Below are 18,079 nucleotides of genomic sequence, written 5' to 3' on the forward strand. Positions count from 1 at the left end.
TGCCATGGCACAGGAGGACTGTGCCCTTTCTCCCTTTCAGAGGTGAACATACCTGTAGACACAGGGGTAGAAGGTGAACGTGCCCTGTTGCATGGCTGAGTGTGGTGAGCTCACGGCAATGCCCACCGTCTGCAGGGCGTTGGTGTTGGCATACTCCACCACCAGCACGTACTTCCCAGGCTGGGCAACAGGCAGGGACAGCTGGACTTCCACCTGGAGGACAGAGGGATGACCTGAGGGAGGGTCTTCAGTCCCACTCTCCACAGTGAGTGTGTGCAGGATGCTACAAACCTCCTCTGCATCTGAGAGGACAATGGGACAACTCTCACCAAGTCCTTGCAAGCCCTTTACATGGGAGACTGTTTTTGAGTGCCTTGAGCAGGGCATGCAAGCACACAGCTGCAAGGCTGATGGGGCAACAGTGGGGGGCATGTGGGTGTAAAACCTTTCTGGTAGCCTGCCCAGGTGGAGGTAAAGCACCAGAGGGTGGGGGCAGAGGGGTGAGCGCTGCAGTGCCCGTGTGAGGGGTGAAACACAAGCGCCACTCACATCACTGCCACTGCAGGTGGCCATCCGTGGGTGGGAGGGGGTGAGCTGCTCTGTGGGACACAACCTGGGGAGCCTGTTGTCCAGCCTGCACACGGCATCCACCCCTGACACAGCAGGGAAGCCGTCCATGGACAGGTACTGATACAGGAGGCAGCTGAAAACATACAGAAAAAAATTGCAAAGTACAAATGTTACTACAAGATTGTAAGAGTCGAGAGCACCCACACAGCCTGGTCCCAGCCAGGTGTGCAAAAGGCTTTGGTCTATCAGGAGGGCCAAGGAGCACCTCTGGTTAGTGGGGAGCAAGAGACTGGGTATTATGGGACTAGAGAGGGCAGTAACAATAAAAACCTTCTCCCCCTGCATTGTCCTTTATCCTGGGGACCATTACTATAGTGGAGGGGACAAGTGGTGTCCAGAGACCAACCAGCCTTCTTGCCAACATGGACAGAGGTTCTGGGCAAGCAGATGCACTGAGAAGCTCCAAGCACTACCAGTCTGTCATTGGAGCCATTTTCCAGGACTGCTGACTGACACACAACCTGGCACTGGGAATCCAGCCTAGCAGGGAGGCAGGCTATGGTCTTCTTACTGGGTGAGCTGGCCCTCCAGGGTCCATGAGAACACACAAACTGCCTGTGCCATGGATGAGGAGCTCTGTGGGTTGGCTTTCTGGGCCAGTGCAGGTTCCACAAGCTCTACAATCCCAGCAAAGTGCTCTACTAAGCAGTTTTACTGTATCCAGACCCTCACAGAGTACGGACTGTATATTCCTTAAACCCAGGTCAAGAGGAGCTGAGTAGGTCCCCCACAGCACAAAGATGTGGAGATTCTTACTTCTGGGTGGCTTGTTCAGGGGCTGGTTGGTAGGTACATGGCTCTGTGACCTTTAGCTGCAGGATTGGTGCTTCGTAGTATGAGCTGGGTAGCAAAACCAGATAGTCCTAAGAGGAGAAATAGGAGAGTTGTTATGTTTGGGACAGTTTGTCCCCAGGGAGCTGCTGAAGCCCCCATGGTGGATGGAGCACAGATCCTTACCAGCAGCACACCCTCTGCTTCAACAACCAGAGACCAGGTGCTGGGGTTGAGTACGAAGGGCTCCCCAAAGCTGTTCTGGGGGACGGTGACAAAGGCTGGCTCCGTGCTGGGAGCAAAGACAATCTGCTTGGTCTGCTCTGTACCTGGAGTGGGAGGGATGAGAGGCTGTGAAGGGACTGGAATGGAAAACCTGGGGCTCCACATGGGCAGCTCTGCTCAGGGAAGCAGCTCTGTGGTGCAGCTGGGAGTCTCGGGCTCCCACTTTCTCAGCGCTGCCAGAGCAGATGCACCCCAATTCCACACTGTCCTGGAACAGAGACATCCACTCTGAACCTGCTCAGTAGCTTAATGGGAGAAAAAAATAAAATCACTGCAATCCTTAATGCCAATCCATAGCTCTCACAGTGTGCTCTGCATCCCCAGACTGCAAAGCATGGAGTATTACATGCCAATGAGTATTTTGCCAGCTAGAAAAGGAAGGAACTCATCTGTGAAGAACTTATTGTGAGACAGACCAAAAAAATTGCCCAGATGCATTTTTCCTTAGGGATATTCTGACTCCAGCTCCACAGGCAAGATACTTATCTTCTGGTAAACTCTCAGACCCCCAAGCTGTGCTCGTGTCTTCCTTCTCGCCAGCCACAAACTCTGCACTGAGATTTAGACATTGATTTTAACTGACAGGACAGAAAGGGTTTAAGGCTTGATCCTGCTGCTGTTGAACAGCTCCTCGGCTCAGCTGACAGTCCCACAACCTCTGAATTCATTAAAGTTGGATGCAACAATGATACAGCAGGTAGAAGCAGCCTGTCTGCCTGCCCAGCAGTCTCAGGAGCATTCTGGAGAGCACAGACGAGAGGGATTCACCGAGAATGGCTGCACGGTGAGCAGATGGGATGAAGGAAGAGTGGAGAATGTGACACTGACTATCCTGGTGTGGTACGTGGACATCAAGGCACAAAGCAGAGGACCAGAAGCTAAAGCAAGGGCTTGTGCTACTGCTGGGATGGGTAATCCCTCCCCATGTGTGCCAGCTCTGTTACATGCCTGGCATCAGCTGAGGCTGAGCCCTTGCTTCCCCAGATGGGAAAGGAGAGGTGAGGATGCAAGGAATCAAGAGATTTCCCTGAACAGGCAATGGGGTAGCTTTCTTGACAAGCTGAAGTTTCACAACCCTTTGAGATGATATGTAGCTCAAATTGAGGTGGCTTCTGGAGGTGGGGTGGGAGAAACCAGTATTGGCTGCAATTCCTATGCTTGGAAAAGGCTTCCCTTTTTTCAAGCCACGTCTTCCGACTTTACTTCTTTCCAGGCTGCTTGTCCTTGATCACATGAAGCCTATTCCACTCAGGTAGAGGGTGGCTGAGCATTTCTGGAGCCTCTCAGGGATGCTGCCCTCCCAGATCCTGTGGTTGGTGAGCCAGTCTGGCTGTTTGTCTTCAGCACCAGAAAAATCAAGTGTTGCTTCTGCACATGGCGTGAAGCACATTATAAGGCAAATGAGCTCTGCTGCTGGATAGGACAGATTAAATACTTCCTGACCTTTGGTGGGATCCTAAAGCATGACCATGGCTCATGCTTCTCTTGCCTTTCTACTGCACAATATGACTGGCCATAAAAATAAAAAGCAGAAAAATAGTATCTTGGCATTTCAAACTTTGCATATCACATCAAAGGCAGATCACCTTCTACGTCAATTTGAGGCAGAGGAGAGAACATCACACACTGATAAACTGGGTGTTTGCTGTTGACAGCCTTGTGCTGTGCATATATGGTCTGGAGGAAGAGCTTCAGCAGGACGATGTGGCTCTGGCACTCGAGGGGGTAAAATCAACCAGCTAACCACCCATTAGGGTACCTGCACAGCCTCAGGTCTGTCCCCATGCAGTCTTGCTCATATTGTTTCCCAGAATATTTGTTATCCAGGCTTCTAGGCTTGTTCATACATCTTTTGATGTCTCTTCTTCTCCAGCAGCTCTCGGCTCGACTTGATAAGACGCTGCACCAGAGTGCAATGCCTGTATAACATGCACAATTCCACTCCACTTCCAAACCCCAAACCATGTGTGAAGCCTTCAGACTAGTTTGGGAGATGTGCACAGTAAGGGCACAATTGCCACATCAGGGCATCTGCTAAATAAAACCACATCCAGCTGCCAAAGTTTGGATCCACTTCCCATCACTTGGCTCTTTCTGGTTTTGTGGAAACTCAGCTCAGTTCTGCTTGGGGCATTGGGGTGATCTTGTCCCATGCTGGAAAGATTGTATAGAATTGTACAATAGTCTTATCTCCCACGAGCATGGCTGATCTCAGTCCTCAGTGTGCAGCCCCAGGGCTGCTGCTGCTGCTTTGTTAGATAAAGGGGGCTGCAAACTCAAATCAGCCTTTCAATTGGAAGGGCAGGACTAATGGGTAAAGCCATATGGAAGCGTCTTCTGGAAAGGATGATGCAGGAGGTTGCCTGGGATGGGGAGGAGGTGGCGATGGCACAGGGGAGCAGAGCAGTCTGGGATCCTTACCTCTCCTTCGTGGCTGATAAGCTGTAATTTTGCCATACACAGTGGCCCCTCCTGAATTAATATACCTCAGGATGACATGGAACAGATAGAGCTCTGCCTCCTTCACGTCTACAGTGACTCTGATTTTATTCTGCAAAAAGCAAAAGAGCACATGGGGCACACGTCACTGGGGGCCAGCTCCTGACAGCCCACCCGCTCTGTGGGAGGGCCTGACCCACCTGCCTACCTGTCTACCTGCCTGCCTCTCTTCCCCCTCCCTCGCCATCCCATGGCACGGCTCTGGCCGGCCACCTGGGACGGGCACACTTGGGATGGGCACACCTGGGACGGGCACACCTGGGGCAGGAGAAGGGGCAGAGGAGCAGTGTCGCAGCGTGGGATGCTCTGAGTTAGTCTAGAAGTGAAAAATGCACTTACAGTTGCCACAAACATTAAACTTTCCTTCCTCAACGACCGAGACCCTCCCTTCCACACTGGCGGGCCCCCGGCTGACGTAGCGGAAGACGAGGCGGAAGAGGTCGGGGGAGGTCACATTGAGAGTCACCACTACCTTGGGCTGGTGGGAGAGAGAAAGGGGAGAGAAGCAGAGCACACCTTCAATTACCTCCACCGCCCGCACTGCCAGCCCAAGCGCAGCCGCTCGGCTCACTGCTCCCAAAGCAACATGCCACAGTGCGAGGAGGACACAAGCACACGGACCCTACTGCAGTCACGGCACATCGTGGCACTGTCCTCTGTTTGGGACCAGCCACTGAGGGAGCAACCTGCCTGTGGGAGGGGGTGGAAAGGCTCTGACCACATCTGGAAGGTGCTGTGGCACAGCAGGGGGCTTGGGCTATCCTGGGGCACACACCATGCCAAGGGAAAGGTTTTAAGAAGCTCTTGCTTTTGTTATTGGCACGTTGCATCTGGGCTTCATGTGCCATAACCAGTCAGCAGGGTACCAAATGCTGAAGCACCTGCACTTGTGTTTATGGGGCACTGCTCAGCTACCTACAGAAGAGGTTGGGAATTGAGCTGGTGCCTCGTCCCTGGGAGGCACCATCCCAAGGGCTAATGGACTGTGCCACTGATGGTGCACCAGCCCATTGCCCGCCTGGACACTGTCTGGCAAGACCCCAGTTAAGGAGATACTTAAGTTTGACCTATTTCAAAGAGATCTAAGCTTAAATAACCTCCTGCCTGCAGAGTAAAACTGGGGTCTGCCCAGGGAGACTTCTAATGAGGGCTGTGCATTCTCCAGTTACACTCCATCTTCCCACTTGGAGAGCAAACTGGTATGATCTTGAGGAGAACAAACTACAGGTGAAACCTGCCAGCAGGAAGCCACATGCCAGCCCTTTTATTGAGGTCTATTTCTATCTCAAATGCCAAAACTGGATGCAACACTAAAGCCACAAGCTTGAGCATGAGCTCCATCCTTAAGCTTTAACGCTAGGATTTTCTCGAGGAAGCCTACAGGAGTTCATTGCTTAGCTCCTACCTACAGATTCAATGGGAGATGGCCCCTCTGTTACTTCACCTAAGCATGAAAAAGTGAAGAAACTGAAAGTACATGCATGAGAGTAAGGACCACCTTACACGGGACAAGACTGTCAAGAGAATCACTGCCCTGCATCCCAGCTCCCAACACACACAATTCTGCAAGGGCCATGCAGAAGAATCCACCGTGGAGGAAGAAGGGTTGATAGATGAAACAGCTTCACTTCTAGGGCTTACACAACTCCAGATTAGCATAAACCATCACTACAGCAAACCAGCTAACAGCAAGGGGCAGAGGCTGAAGGGTAACAAGAGGTCCAAGCTGAACATGGAAGCTAAGGAGGAGATTACTTATTTTTGGAAAAGGGAGGAAAGGTTATGCTGAGTTGTAGGAAAGAGCAGTCAGATGAAAGAACAACAAGGAAACTGAGAGACAGCATTTACAGACATCCCTGTAAGTAATCACCAAGCTACCTTTGTCTAAATGGATTAGGATGTCACGGGATTTCCAATTTAGGATCTTTCCCCTCATCAGTCTATGCCATCCCCAGTGCTACAGGAAGTATCTGCACAAACAGGCTATATATACACTGTGCTGTTTATGTTGGCCATCATGTCACTTTGGGGGGTTGAGAAGCACTTGGGGTGAAAGATGTGTGCCAAAAGCACATCAGTCCTCCACCGGCCACATCCTCCCCAGAGGGAGCTGGGTTGGGATGCAGGCACAGGCATACCTGGATGGAGGACATCTGTGCATATCCTCGCCAGCTGAAGCCCTCAAACTCCAGGGGGTTGTAGCCAAAGCGCACGGCACGGCCAGACGGTGTGGTGCCTTCTTCCAGCTCGAATTTCAAGTGGTGAAGGTCAGGGAAATAATGGTCCCGCGCAGGTCTGGGGAAGAGAGAGAGCACTGCTACCTACTGGGCTACCTGCAGGGAGAGGCAAGAGGACACCTCTGCCAGGCACGTGGCTGGTGTGGCAGCTGCCCAGACAACAAGGTCCTCATCCCTGTGGTGGCAGACAACACCATTCCTGAGGCAATGAGTGGGAGGCAGAGCACTCCAAGGTGCATCTCCTGCTGGCAGCTTACTGGGTGCAGGTGGGACCGCGCGTGCTCTGCCGGCAGCGACAGGCTCCGCTCCGCTCCTCGCAGGACGGCCCCAGGGACCCGCCGACGTCGCACCGGCAGCCTGCGGGCAGGAAGAGCCTGTTTATATTCCCTCCACGCTAACAAGCTCCTGGTCACTAATCAAAGGCACGTCCCAGCAGGCAGGGAGCCTTGGGCCGCTATTTTTACTCCATTGTATCCGTTTTCATATTTGGCCCCGGCCCCACTTGGATCGTCTCTTCTTCCACCTCAGTGCTGAGCTATTTCCAGGCGGCCGCGGGAGGAACAAGGTCTGCAAACCCTCATGGCTGGGTGCCGCCAGCAGTAGCCTTGCTCCCTCTTCCCAGCCCTGCCAGGACTGTGTGGGCTGGCTGAGAGCGTCCGGATCTCCTCCTTTACCTCTTCCCATGGGCATGATGGAAAGCAGCCAACCCCACATGTCCATGCCACCCACTCTCAGCAGGAGGATGGCACATGGATGCAAGGACACAGCCAGTGGTTCACACACACCAGTTTGTGGCACTCTGAGGAACACCCTTCCTGGCTGTTTGCTCCCTAGCCTGACAGAGTTGTGTCCAATAGTGGTAAAAGTGTGAACTCAGGTCTCCAGATCCACAGAAGATCCAGCCCCTGCTCTGGGCCATGGTATAGAATCATAGAATCACCAAGGTTGGAAGAGGTCTTTAAGATCATTAAGTCCAACCATCAACCCAGTGCTACCACTGTAACCCCTAAAGCACTAAACTGTATCACCCAAAAACAATGACCCAAAACAGGAGGTGGAACATCTCTTGCCTCTTCTCTCTACGGTCAACAATCAGTTGTCTATCCAGAGCTGTGCGCTCCAGGGTCAGTTCTTGCAGCCCCCCCTATTTACTCAAACCCATCACGAAGGGGACTCACCTTGGCACCCAAAGTAATTTGCATTCTCCACATTGAAGTAGCCGTCCCTGCATGCCGAGCAGAACTGCCCGCACACGTTGGGTTTGCAGAAGCACTGCCCGTCGCCCTAGGAGGGAAAAGCAGGCATGGAAACTCATTCCCTCCTGTTCCTTGTCATGGCTAAGCTGTTTCTCAGTTATTTGGGTTCTGGTCTGAGACACTGCAGAAGCATTTTTGAGTTTCATGCTCTACATGGCTTCCTGCGCGTGGGTGGGCCAGATAAGGGCCAGATAACTTAAATTACCCAACAATGCAGGCAAACAAAAATCCAGGCATCCTGGGACAGACCCAGAAATACTTAGGTGCCTAATTTATGACAGGTCTTAATCCCACGTTCTCATGCAAGCCCAGACTGTGGTGCAAGCTTTGAGAGCTCAGCGTCAGGCCTTTCCAGCAGCTGCAGGGAGAGACAGAGCTGAACGCTCCCAACACAGCACACTCAGAGGAGCCTGGAAGCAGAGGAGCAAACCCACCTGCCGGCACTCTGCGATTCTGCTGATGGTGCCCTTGGTGTCACACTTGCAGTCTGGAGAGAGGGAGATGAACAAGAAAGCCAGAAGGTCAATCAGTCCCTGAGAAGAAGCCTGATGGGTTCAGCACCCATCACACCAGAGGACACCGAAAAGGGCTACATTTCATTGTGGACAGTTACTGCTGAGGACACAGTGACTAAAGACATTTGCTTTTCCTGCATATTTGGCCATGAAAAATTAAGCATGCAAAGTCTGTAGGGAGGGCTGAGAATGGTACAACTCATGGTACGAGCCTTATGTTTCGTCCAAGCAAAAAGCTCCAGGCTCCAGCCTTTCCCCTCTCTATGTGGGGGTTACCCAGACCACTCCAGCTTTGACATGTCACTTCTGGGAGAAGACAGAAGGAAGGGCATCACTTCCATCCAGCAATGATGACACCCCCCCCCCCAGTTTGGGTTCTGCACCTTTACAGCATGAAGGGGACTTCTTGGGGCTGTGCAAATGCCATTTCCTTACTCAGGCAGCCGTAGGGATTCTCTGGAGTCAGGTTCCAGTATCCAGGCTTGCATCTGTCACAAGCTGGGCCTTCAACATATGCCCGACACGCACAGGAGCCCTGGGGAAAGGGAGAGGGTGAGAAGAGCAGGTTAGAATTTGCAGCACAGTGGTTGAATGTGGGATCTTCTGCTCTGGTGTGGGTAATGGCGGCTTTTAGGTTGAGCTTAAGGTAGAACCTGGTCCAAAATGAGATAAAGGGGATCATGCAAAAATGACCTGCAGGGGTGGGTGGGTTCATTTGATACTCACCGGGGCCAGCGAGGGATCTGCAATCTCCAACCCTGCTGGGTTACAGGAGCCCACTGGAAAACAGAGGCACAAGGAGGGATTTATGGAACTAGCTCACACCCCCAGGCTGTTTGGGGAACGATAAACCCATTTACCAGCACCACACCGCTATGTCCCAGGACACTGGAGTGTCCCAAGACATGAGGGAGAAGGGACTACCTTCGCAGTGGGGGAATCCATAGGCTCCTGGCACGCAGCTGTCGCAGCGCAGCCCCGTCACTTTGGGCCGGCAGCTGCACTGCCCCGTGTCCTGGTCACAGGTGCTGTGCAGGGAGCCCTCCGGGGAGCACTGGCAAGCTGCAAAAGAAGGGAGAGCAACTGCTGGACCTGCAGGGCACAGGGACTCCTGCATTCAAGGCTTCCCAGCAGCAGCCTCTTTTTGTCTGCCTGACCTTCTCCGCCATCAAAGCAGCCAGAAATATGGGTTATAAATAACACACACGCTCATTCTTCGCTTTTGGTTAAAACCACCCCATCTTTTAAGAAAAACAGTACAAACTGCAACGTTTATCACACCCCTTCATATACATTTATGTGTGTTTTGGAGGCAGGGAAAAGTTTTGGTTGAGGAGAAGGGAAAAGTATGATCTCATCCCCCAAAAGTTAGTCGCCAGTGACACATCAGGCTCTACAAAAGCCCAAACACCCAAGAGTAGCACTTGGCCCTCAGGGTCTGCCCTGTAGATGTATGTGGGCAGTGGGGCTGCAGCACCAGGCCAGCAGCACAGCCTGGGCAGTTGAGGGCAAGGGCAGGGCAATGGCTCTGTGGCTTCCTGCACGACCTGCCTCCCAGGAACACATGCAGAGATCCTACTGCCCTATTGCAGGAAAGGTCAGCAAGCTGCTGGGGAGCTGCCCATGCCTTCCCTGCCCAGCCAGTACTCCTCAAATCCCTGCCAAAGGAGACATTTTAGGCTGACATCCCCAGACTGGTTGATAGCAAAGCATTGCTCATAAAACAACGGACTAAAAAACCCATAAAAATCAGGTGGTTCTTTTCTTTCCTCACTGTGGCTCCTCTACAGCTCTGTAATGTGGACACTGCTTCATGAGACAAAAAAAAAAAAAGGTGACTGCTGAACCCCTGTGAGACCATTTCATCTATGCCTCCAGCCTCTTCAAAGGCATATTGCCGGCATCAGCATTTGGGAGGAGTGCTCTGCCAGCTGGCACAGCTCAGGAGTCTACATTTAGTACAGTGCAAGAGGGTGATGATGCTCTTTTGTTCCCTCAGGGAAACTGTATCACGGATTACTTTTTAATGAGCAGTAAATTCTTGCTGGGAGACATAAGAGTACATCTGGCTTCCAGTTGGGCTGCCGACAGGGAGGGAGATGAGGACGCTCTGCCCAGAGCTGGGGGGGACTGGTCAGAGTATTTTGGGCCACAGGCATCTGCCACAGGCATTGCTCAGCCCTGGCAACTGCAGCTCTGGTCCAGGAGCATTGCAGTGCCCAGGGAAAAGGACAGAATCACAGAATTGTTTAGGTTGGAAAAGACCTCTAAGATCATCAAGTCCAACAGTTATGCATGGCCCAGCCTGCCACCAAACCATGTCCCCAAGTGCCATATCTACATGTCTTTTAAATCTCTCCTGGGATGGTGACTCCACCACCCCTGGGCAGCCTGGTCCAGTGCTTGACAACCCTATTGATAAAGAAGTTTTGCCTAATATCCAATCTAAACCTCTCCTGGTGCAACTTGAGGCCATTTCCTCTTGCCTCATCACCTGTTACTTGGGAGAAAAGACCAATCCCCATCTGGCTACACCCTCCCTTCAGGCAGTTGCAGAGCAATAAGGTGGATACTCACGAGTGCAGCTGGGGTACCCGTAGAAGCCCAGGGCACACTGGTTGCAGGTGTGTCCTGCAAAATTCATGTGGCATCGGCACTGGCCAGCTGGGCTGCAGTTGTTGTCCACAGCACCCCGGGAATCGCAGGAGCAAGCTGTAAGAGCAGGACTGTCAACAGCCTGATGAACCCTGCAATCTGTGGCCAACCACTGCTGGTCTGTCGTTCAGCCCCCCCAGGAATTAACCATTTCTATCAGAACTAAAATAATTTGTTAATTCCCTGGCATGTCAGGTGGTATTTTCAGCTGGAGTCATGGCCATACCAGGAAAATGCCACTGAGGGTTTTTTACAGCCCATTCAATGTTCCCCAGCAGTTTAGTAGGTTAATGCACTAAAGTGACATGCAAAAAAGGCATAAGCTGAGACACCAGATCACAGCAGGGTTGTGATGTGGAAGTGTGACTGATAAAAAGTGCTTTGTCTTCCAGGCTTTGATGTGATCCATGACCTCCAAAGCAAGCCTGCCAAATTCACAGTGCAAACCACATGGGTTTGATGTCGAGAAACACCAAAGCCTTACAAAAACAGGTATGTTTTTTAGAAAGTGACAGACCAGCAGGAAACAGAGGTTAAGGCCCTTACCATAGCAGTGGGGGTAGGAGTGGTACCCAGGACTGCACTGCTCACACCGTGGCCCAGCAAACTCGGGTCTGCAGAAACAATTCCCGACGGAGTCACAGCCTCCCGGCAGCGTCCCAACAGCACTGCAACCACACACTGCAACACAGAGAAACCATCTGCCCTGTGCTGAGAGCACACAGCAAAGCTCATGGCAAGTGTCTTTTCCTCTGAAAGCTTCTCAGGTGGGTATTTAGGTGCTGCTCTAAGAATTCAACCCGTCAGTCTCTGTCCATTGCACATACTCTTCAAAACGCCCAAAACCCCACTTTCCAGTCCTTCAACCCTCTGCCAGAGGACTCTGGCTGTGTGTAGCCACCCAGGCCCACGGGAGGACGGATACTCACACTGGCACAGAGGGTAGTTGAAGTAGCCTGGAGCACACTGGTCACACAAGTGCCCTTCAAATCCTGTTCGGCACAGACACTGCCCGGTCTCGCTGTCACAGGTGCCATCATACTGACCAGGGCCAGAGCACTGGCAGGCTGGAAAGCAACAAGAGCACTAATAAATAAGCAGGTTCTTCATCTTTCCCCTTCCTAGGGAAGGAACCAAGAGCACTTGTTCCTCAGGGGTAGAGGAGCAGTCGCTGGAGAAACCCTGGTGGACAGAGCTGACAGCAAGCATGCCCGGCCCATAGCTCACATCCATAGGGAATTTCTCAAGGGCTCCCCTCAGCCTGGGAGCATCAGGGATGGGTGGAAAGCAACAGCAAAAGTCATGGGAATTTGTCACTTGGAAGTAGGGCTGGAGAATTCCTCCTCCCCAGCAAGGAGAGGCACATTCCTGCCCAGCAGGGGGGTGAGCAGGGCGAGCTTGGGGCCACTGACCCCCAGTTACTCACGCTGGCAGCTGGGTCCATAGTGGCCTGGGGCACACTGGTCACACTGTGTTCCCTGGAAGTTGGGCTTGCACACACACATCCCCACACGAGGGTCCTTGCGACAGGCGTTGCCTTCTGTCCCACCAGCGTAGCAATCGCAGTCTGGAGAGGGGACACACAACAGGCAACACCACACACGGCTGTCAGTCGAGCTCTGAGGTCCCACAAGGACAGGGCAGAAGGTGCCATGAGAGGCAACAGCTCAAGCATTTGCCCCTCCTGATAACCTTCCTATTAGATGCAGATGTTTTAACCAAACCCTGCCCAGGCAACCGGCACCCCTGGCTCGTGGGATAGCTGGGAGAGCTCAGCACCACACAGGTGTGAAGGTGCTGGGTGGGCAGCAGGGAAATGCACAGGGCAGGCAAATGCTGCTTCCATGAGCCCAGGCAGAGCTGATTCAGTGCAGCACTACCTAAGTGCGGGAATAACCAGAGCCTTCAGCTAACCAGGGTGAGCTTTGAGCTTTCTCTCTGGTCACTCCATGCTCAGCTGCATGTGAGACCTCCCCACTGCCAGGGCAGGCAGGTGCTCTGGGTGAGCAGTGCTGAGGCTCTGAGCCAGCCTTGCCATCACTGACAGCAGTGGTGTGGGGTGCTGGGCTGGGAGAGAAGAGCAAATATCATCTGAGAACTAGAGGGAGAGGAAGGTGAGGAAATGAGAAGGGAAGTGAGAAATTCCAGCTCAGGAAAGAAAAAAACCTGTCTGGAAGATACAGAGTTTAAAATATCAGAAGGAAGGAAAAGGTTATCTGGAGCGTTCTGGGGAGCATGAGACAGAGGAGGATTCGGTGGGAAAAGAGACAAGAAAAAGCACAAGGGAGTAGATGAACTGAGAGGAGTGAGCATGAGAGAGGAGGGAGGTGGAGGGGAGCAGGGATAAGGGCATGGGTGAACTTTCTAAACAACACAGAAAGTGACACAGAGGGAGCAGCTGCCAGTGCACACTTCAGAGGCACCCACAGCAGAGCTCCCAGCTCAGCCACAGCCCCTCCATGGTATTTCAGGGGGTTCTCACAGGGAGGCCAGAAAGGGCATCCCCATGTGGCCTGGACCCCAGAAAAAAGTAATTACACAGGCATTCAAAGCTAAAGTTTTCATGTCTATAAAAACAGGGATCATAAAACTTCCTTTCCCCCACCCTCAGCTGCCTCCTCTCTCAGACCACTCCCTGTCTCATACAATGTATGTGCCCAGAAAGCTGAAGACCTGATCTTGCATTGGATGGAGAGATGCAACAAAAATGATATCATGGTGATTAGTAAAACATCAAGGAAAACTGCACTGCTTACTTATTATCTGTCCTGCAGGAAGCACTTGTTCTCCAGTATCGTTGTGAGTGAAAGCTGGAACAGCTACACAGAGAAAGAGACATTGCACAGGTCATCACACACCCTCAAAGAAATCCTGTCAGAATATCAAGGGCCTGACAATCCTAAAGCTGAACAGGCTGAATGAAAATGTGGAACATGGAACAAAGCACAGATATCCCACTAAACAACAATCCATTACAGCCCTTGTTAAACTGTCTTTCACAGAAGTGAGAGATGAAACTCCAGCAAAATGGAAAGCTCCCACTGACTCCACAGAGCTGAGTTCAGACCATTCAGCTCTGGTCCAGCTTCCACCCAAGCCAAATGTGGGCTTGTTCCTATCTGCAAAAACTCTTCCTGGGACAAGAGTGCCAGGTGGCATGGGGAAAAGGCACATGAAGAGCAGCCACAGCTGGAGCTCTTGGCTCTTCCCGCACCCCCTGGGTCTGCGGGATCCCAGATCTGATCACCCCAACTTACGGTAACAGTGGGGAAAGTTGAGGTATCCCTCAGCACAGGCATCACAGAGCTCCCCAGTGTAGTTGGGTTTGCAGTAGCAGCGGCCAGTGAGGTCCTCACAGGTGCCATCAGTGAAGTCAGACTCACAGTTACAGCCTGCAAAGAGGGACAAGCTGGCAGCGGTGTCACTGCCCGAGACCCCAGACCCCCTACACCAGAAAAACCTCCCAGCCCAATCCTCCAGACCACCCTCCCCAGTGCCACCAAGTCCAGGAGGGCATCTATGACCTACAGAGGAGTTCACACTCACGATAGCAAATGTATGGAGAGTCGATGGGGTGGTCAGGGGACCGATAGTATCCCGGGATGCATCTCTCGCAATTGATGCCGGTGGTGTGATGCTGAAAGACAGTGGGTTAGAGGGGCATCAGTTCCTGTGCCTGCAGGACTCAATGTTCATCTGCCAGATATACTAACAGCCCCAGGTTACAGAGGAAGCAGCTCAGGAGTGTCAGCATGCAGAAGACATAAATCTGCTCAAAATGCTGCATGCACCGATTTGAAAACAAAGCATTTCCTCCAAACTGTATCCTCCCATAAACACAGGGTGAGTTTCAGGTTCATATCTGACCTCAAGCCCATTTCACTTCCCTCAGATGGTAAAATGTCCTGACCACTTTGTGCTTGCAGGATGGGAGCAACCTGTTTCCTCCTAGCAGGAAAGCACAGTGAAAAGTTTCATACCACTACGTGAATTAACCAGGGCACAGTCACCTTGGGTAGGGAAGAGCTACTTTACCACTTTCACTGGGAACTCCAGAGATTGAGAAGACTGGCACTCTGGTGGGCAGAGAGAGATCCAGGGAGATGGCAGCACCTGAGTGCTGTGAACTAGGCAGGGACCTCCAAAAGTGTTGAGCAGCAACCTGTCCCTCCCAATTCCAGTGCCTCAGCAGACCAAACCCTAAAGCATCAGGAAGGTAGTGGCGCTACCCAGGGGACGGCTAGAAACCCAAGTGCTATTTTAATTACTGATGCACACTCCTTTAATCCATGGCAAATAGACTATACTTCCAGGGAAAGACCTAATGTAGATAACAGAGGGTGTGTGAGGGGCTTGCTGGAGGTGCCAGCAAGGCTGAACTCCAGGTTGACAGCTGAAACAAACACAAAAATTTGAAAAAGCCTTTTCTACTGGAGCTCTTCAGCCCTACCTGACAGTCAATACAAACACCTCCCCCTTCAAACTTGTCTTCACGACTCCTGCTGGCTTTGTGGCGATCCACCTCTGGGTCGTAGTAGCAGTCATAGGCATGGCCATTGCAATTGCAAGCTGAAATACAAGGAGACATTAGCTAAGCCACCAGCCCATGCAGATCCTTCAATCTCCAGCTGCATCTCAAGATGTGAAAGCTCCTTTGTGGGTCTGATGTTCAATGGGTTACTTTGCAATGAGAAATGATGCCTGAATGCATCGGGAGGGGTTACGTGATCTCCCAAGCTCCCAGAATTCTTTCAGTTCGAAAGCACAGAAGCAGCAACTCTCTCACAAAGTCTGGTCGGCAACCAGGAGAGCGCAGTGGGCACAAAATCACAAGTAAAATATGTGCGGGCGTGTATGGACGAGCAAGAGAAATTACCCAGCTCTGGGGCCTCAGAGAGTCTGGTTTAGAAAACAACATTCTTGCCTCTTGTATCCCACCCTGGATGGAGGTGAGCTGTAAAATTCAGCACCCAGTGAGGGGGCTTTATAAACGCACAGGATTAAGATCCTTTGCCACCCTACACGTATAAGACACCGTGTGGTGTAGCTGTGCTCCGTGCTCTGCATTCCTAGTACAGCAGGAATTCCACTGTCGGCACTGACCAAAGGCTTCTCTGGACAAATTAAGATGTCCTGTATGTAAACACGTCCAAACGTAATTCATCTTGGAGACAGAATTGAGCAACGAGACTTGCCTGCACGAACCCTTGGACACGCAGGAGGAACTGGAACATAAGCAGAGTCCAAATCCCACACAGACCTGGAGGACCTCCCTGTGTGAGCCTCAACTGAGCACCACCAACCACCATGCCAGCGACCTCCCCGTCACCCAGTCCCGCACACCACCAACCCCACCGGTCCAGCGAACGGCTTCTCTGCACCGCAGCATCCAGGGCTGGTGTGCTTTGCAAAGCAGCTGGAAAAGGAAGGGAAAATCCCAGCTCCAACTCACGCTGGCACTCGTTTGCGCTGTCGGCAGTGGCAGGTTTCCACGGGAACTGGTTGTAGCCGGGGCAGCAGCGATCGCAGGACCCGCCGCAGGTGTTGTGCTGGCAGTCACACTGCAGCCTGCAGGGAGGGGAACAGGGCACACACAAGGTTGGGGTGATGACAGGGATGTGTGGAATGGGGACCTGCCACGTGACCCCGCTGTGCAGAGCTGCCACTAGTCAGATACATGAACGACTGATAATTGCAAATCCAAACATTCTGGAAAAGAGGCTTCTAAGGCATTTTTTTCAACTTTTTAATTGCTGATTTATTTTTTTCTGAGCTGAACACCAAACTTGGCTCTTCCAGCACCATTCTCTCCCTTCCTTCTCCTCCACCATCACTCCTCTCTTTTTCACAGGGAGACAAGGATTAGAGAAAAATCAGCGTGACACTGCTGAGCCAGCTCTGTAGACAATAAAATGTGAAATGGTTGCAGGTGGCAGTGGTAGAAGCCTGAGCTGAAGCAGATTACTTGTGTAGGGTAGTGTGGTGCAGGGACACAAGGATGTCCCCACCACTGTGAAAGGAATAAATGACAGCTCAGAGCTGAAGAGGAGCGAGGCCACACAGGTGCTATCTGCTCCCCCAGGTGTACCTGTGCTGCACAGAGGAGCCACGAAATTTGAATTAAGTCTTTTAGCAGATGCTGGCCCCATGCTCCCTGTGAAATGCACCTCCTGCTTTCCAGGCAGGGCCGTGCTGGGTAAACAGGCGGCTCCGGAGGCGCCAGGCAAGAAATCTCGACAGTCAACCGACGGATCTCGTCCCTGCTCGACCGCAACGGTGATTCATTAACAGCAGTGACATCATCTCCAAAACCTCCACTTAGCAGAAGGCGATTCCCATCCAACACAAACGCGTTCTGTTGTATTAGACTTATGGATAATACAACATGTTCCAGCTTTTATCTGTGCAATTACTCATTTCCCCTCAGGGCCCGTCTGCCACTCCCATCTCTCCCTCCCTCCAATGCTTTTCCATTCAAAAGCAGTGTTTAAAAATAAATGTAATTTTTTTAAAACATCAGAGACAAAAGGAGCAGTCATTCAGGGTGAAGTGCAGGAGTGCAGACACACTCATCCGTGGCTGCAGTGAGCTGAGTGCCAGGGTTTCCACCTACATGTAATTTTAAGATGTGGGACCTGCAAGTGTATGTATTGCCAGACAGAGGCAGCAGCACGATCTCACTGTAATCAAACACGGGATGAGCTGAAATTTTGCGGGAATGCAAGCAGGATCCACATTCAGCATGTTTGCTTCAGCCAGAGGGGTTGAGAGGCAGGAGGTCCCAGTGCTGCTCCCAGCCCTGCTGCTGGTCCTCCCCTTGAAGATGCCACGGGATGCTTGGCCGCAGTCAGGCCTTTGAGTACTGTCTCTGCCCAAATTCCCAGGCTGGGCTGTGGCTGGCAGAGTCCTGGCTGAAGCCTAAGGGGCAGAAAAGTGCCCTGAAATATTCAGTATGAACTTTGTTCTCCCAGTGTTTTGCAGACCCCAGGGGGGAGATGCAATGAAAGGCAAACTTGGGCCATGTCTCTGTAAGAAAACCACCCACAGACCTCTCACCTGGCTGATTACCACTCAGCACTTCCAAAAAACCAAAATTTTAAGAGTTTCTTTCCATGGCAGCAGCTGGAGATCAAAATTAACATCCATATACATATGTGTGGAGAAAAATGGTCACTGAGTCAGGGAACTTATAAACCTGCTGAGCAGCGTTAATCTCCCTGACTGGAGGACG

General features: G+C 52.0%; 1 protein-coding gene across 1 annotated transcript in view; it reads right to left on the reverse strand.

The window, feature by feature from the left end:
• Nucleotides 1–18,079, reverse strand: part of LAMA5 (laminin subunit alpha 5) — an 81,081-nt gene that overhangs the window by 24,172 nt on the left and 38,830 nt on the right. The window contains 21 exon segments of the mRNA XM_018073843.3: nucleotides 53–213; nucleotides 550–703; nucleotides 1,387–1,493; nucleotides 1,588–1,730; nucleotides 4,525–4,663; nucleotides 6,324–6,480; nucleotides 6,680–6,779; nucleotides 7,601–7,706; nucleotides 8,113–8,165; nucleotides 8,629–8,728; nucleotides 8,920–8,972; nucleotides 9,118–9,255; nucleotides 10,771–10,905; nucleotides 11,395–11,529; nucleotides 11,778–11,915; nucleotides 12,275–12,415; nucleotides 13,605–13,667; nucleotides 14,106–14,240; nucleotides 14,395–14,485; nucleotides 15,299–15,417; nucleotides 16,301–16,416. Coding sequence (XP_017929332.2) covers nucleotides 53–213; nucleotides 550–703; nucleotides 1,387–1,493; nucleotides 1,588–1,730; nucleotides 4,525–4,663; nucleotides 6,324–6,480; nucleotides 6,680–6,779; nucleotides 7,601–7,706; nucleotides 8,113–8,165; nucleotides 8,629–8,728; nucleotides 8,920–8,972; nucleotides 9,118–9,255; nucleotides 10,771–10,905; nucleotides 11,395–11,529; nucleotides 11,778–11,915; nucleotides 12,275–12,415; nucleotides 13,605–13,667; nucleotides 14,106–14,240; nucleotides 14,395–14,485; nucleotides 15,299–15,417; nucleotides 16,301–16,416 — 2,484 coding nt within the window.

The sequence above is a fragment of the Manacus vitellinus genome, unplaced genomic scaffold (genome assembly GCF_001715985.3).
Source record: "Manacus vitellinus isolate BGI_N305 unplaced genomic scaffold, ASM171598v3 scaffold_26_pilon, whole genome shotgun sequence".
Classification (NCBI taxonomy): Eukaryota; Metazoa; Chordata; class Aves; order Passeriformes; family Pipridae; genus Manacus; species Manacus vitellinus.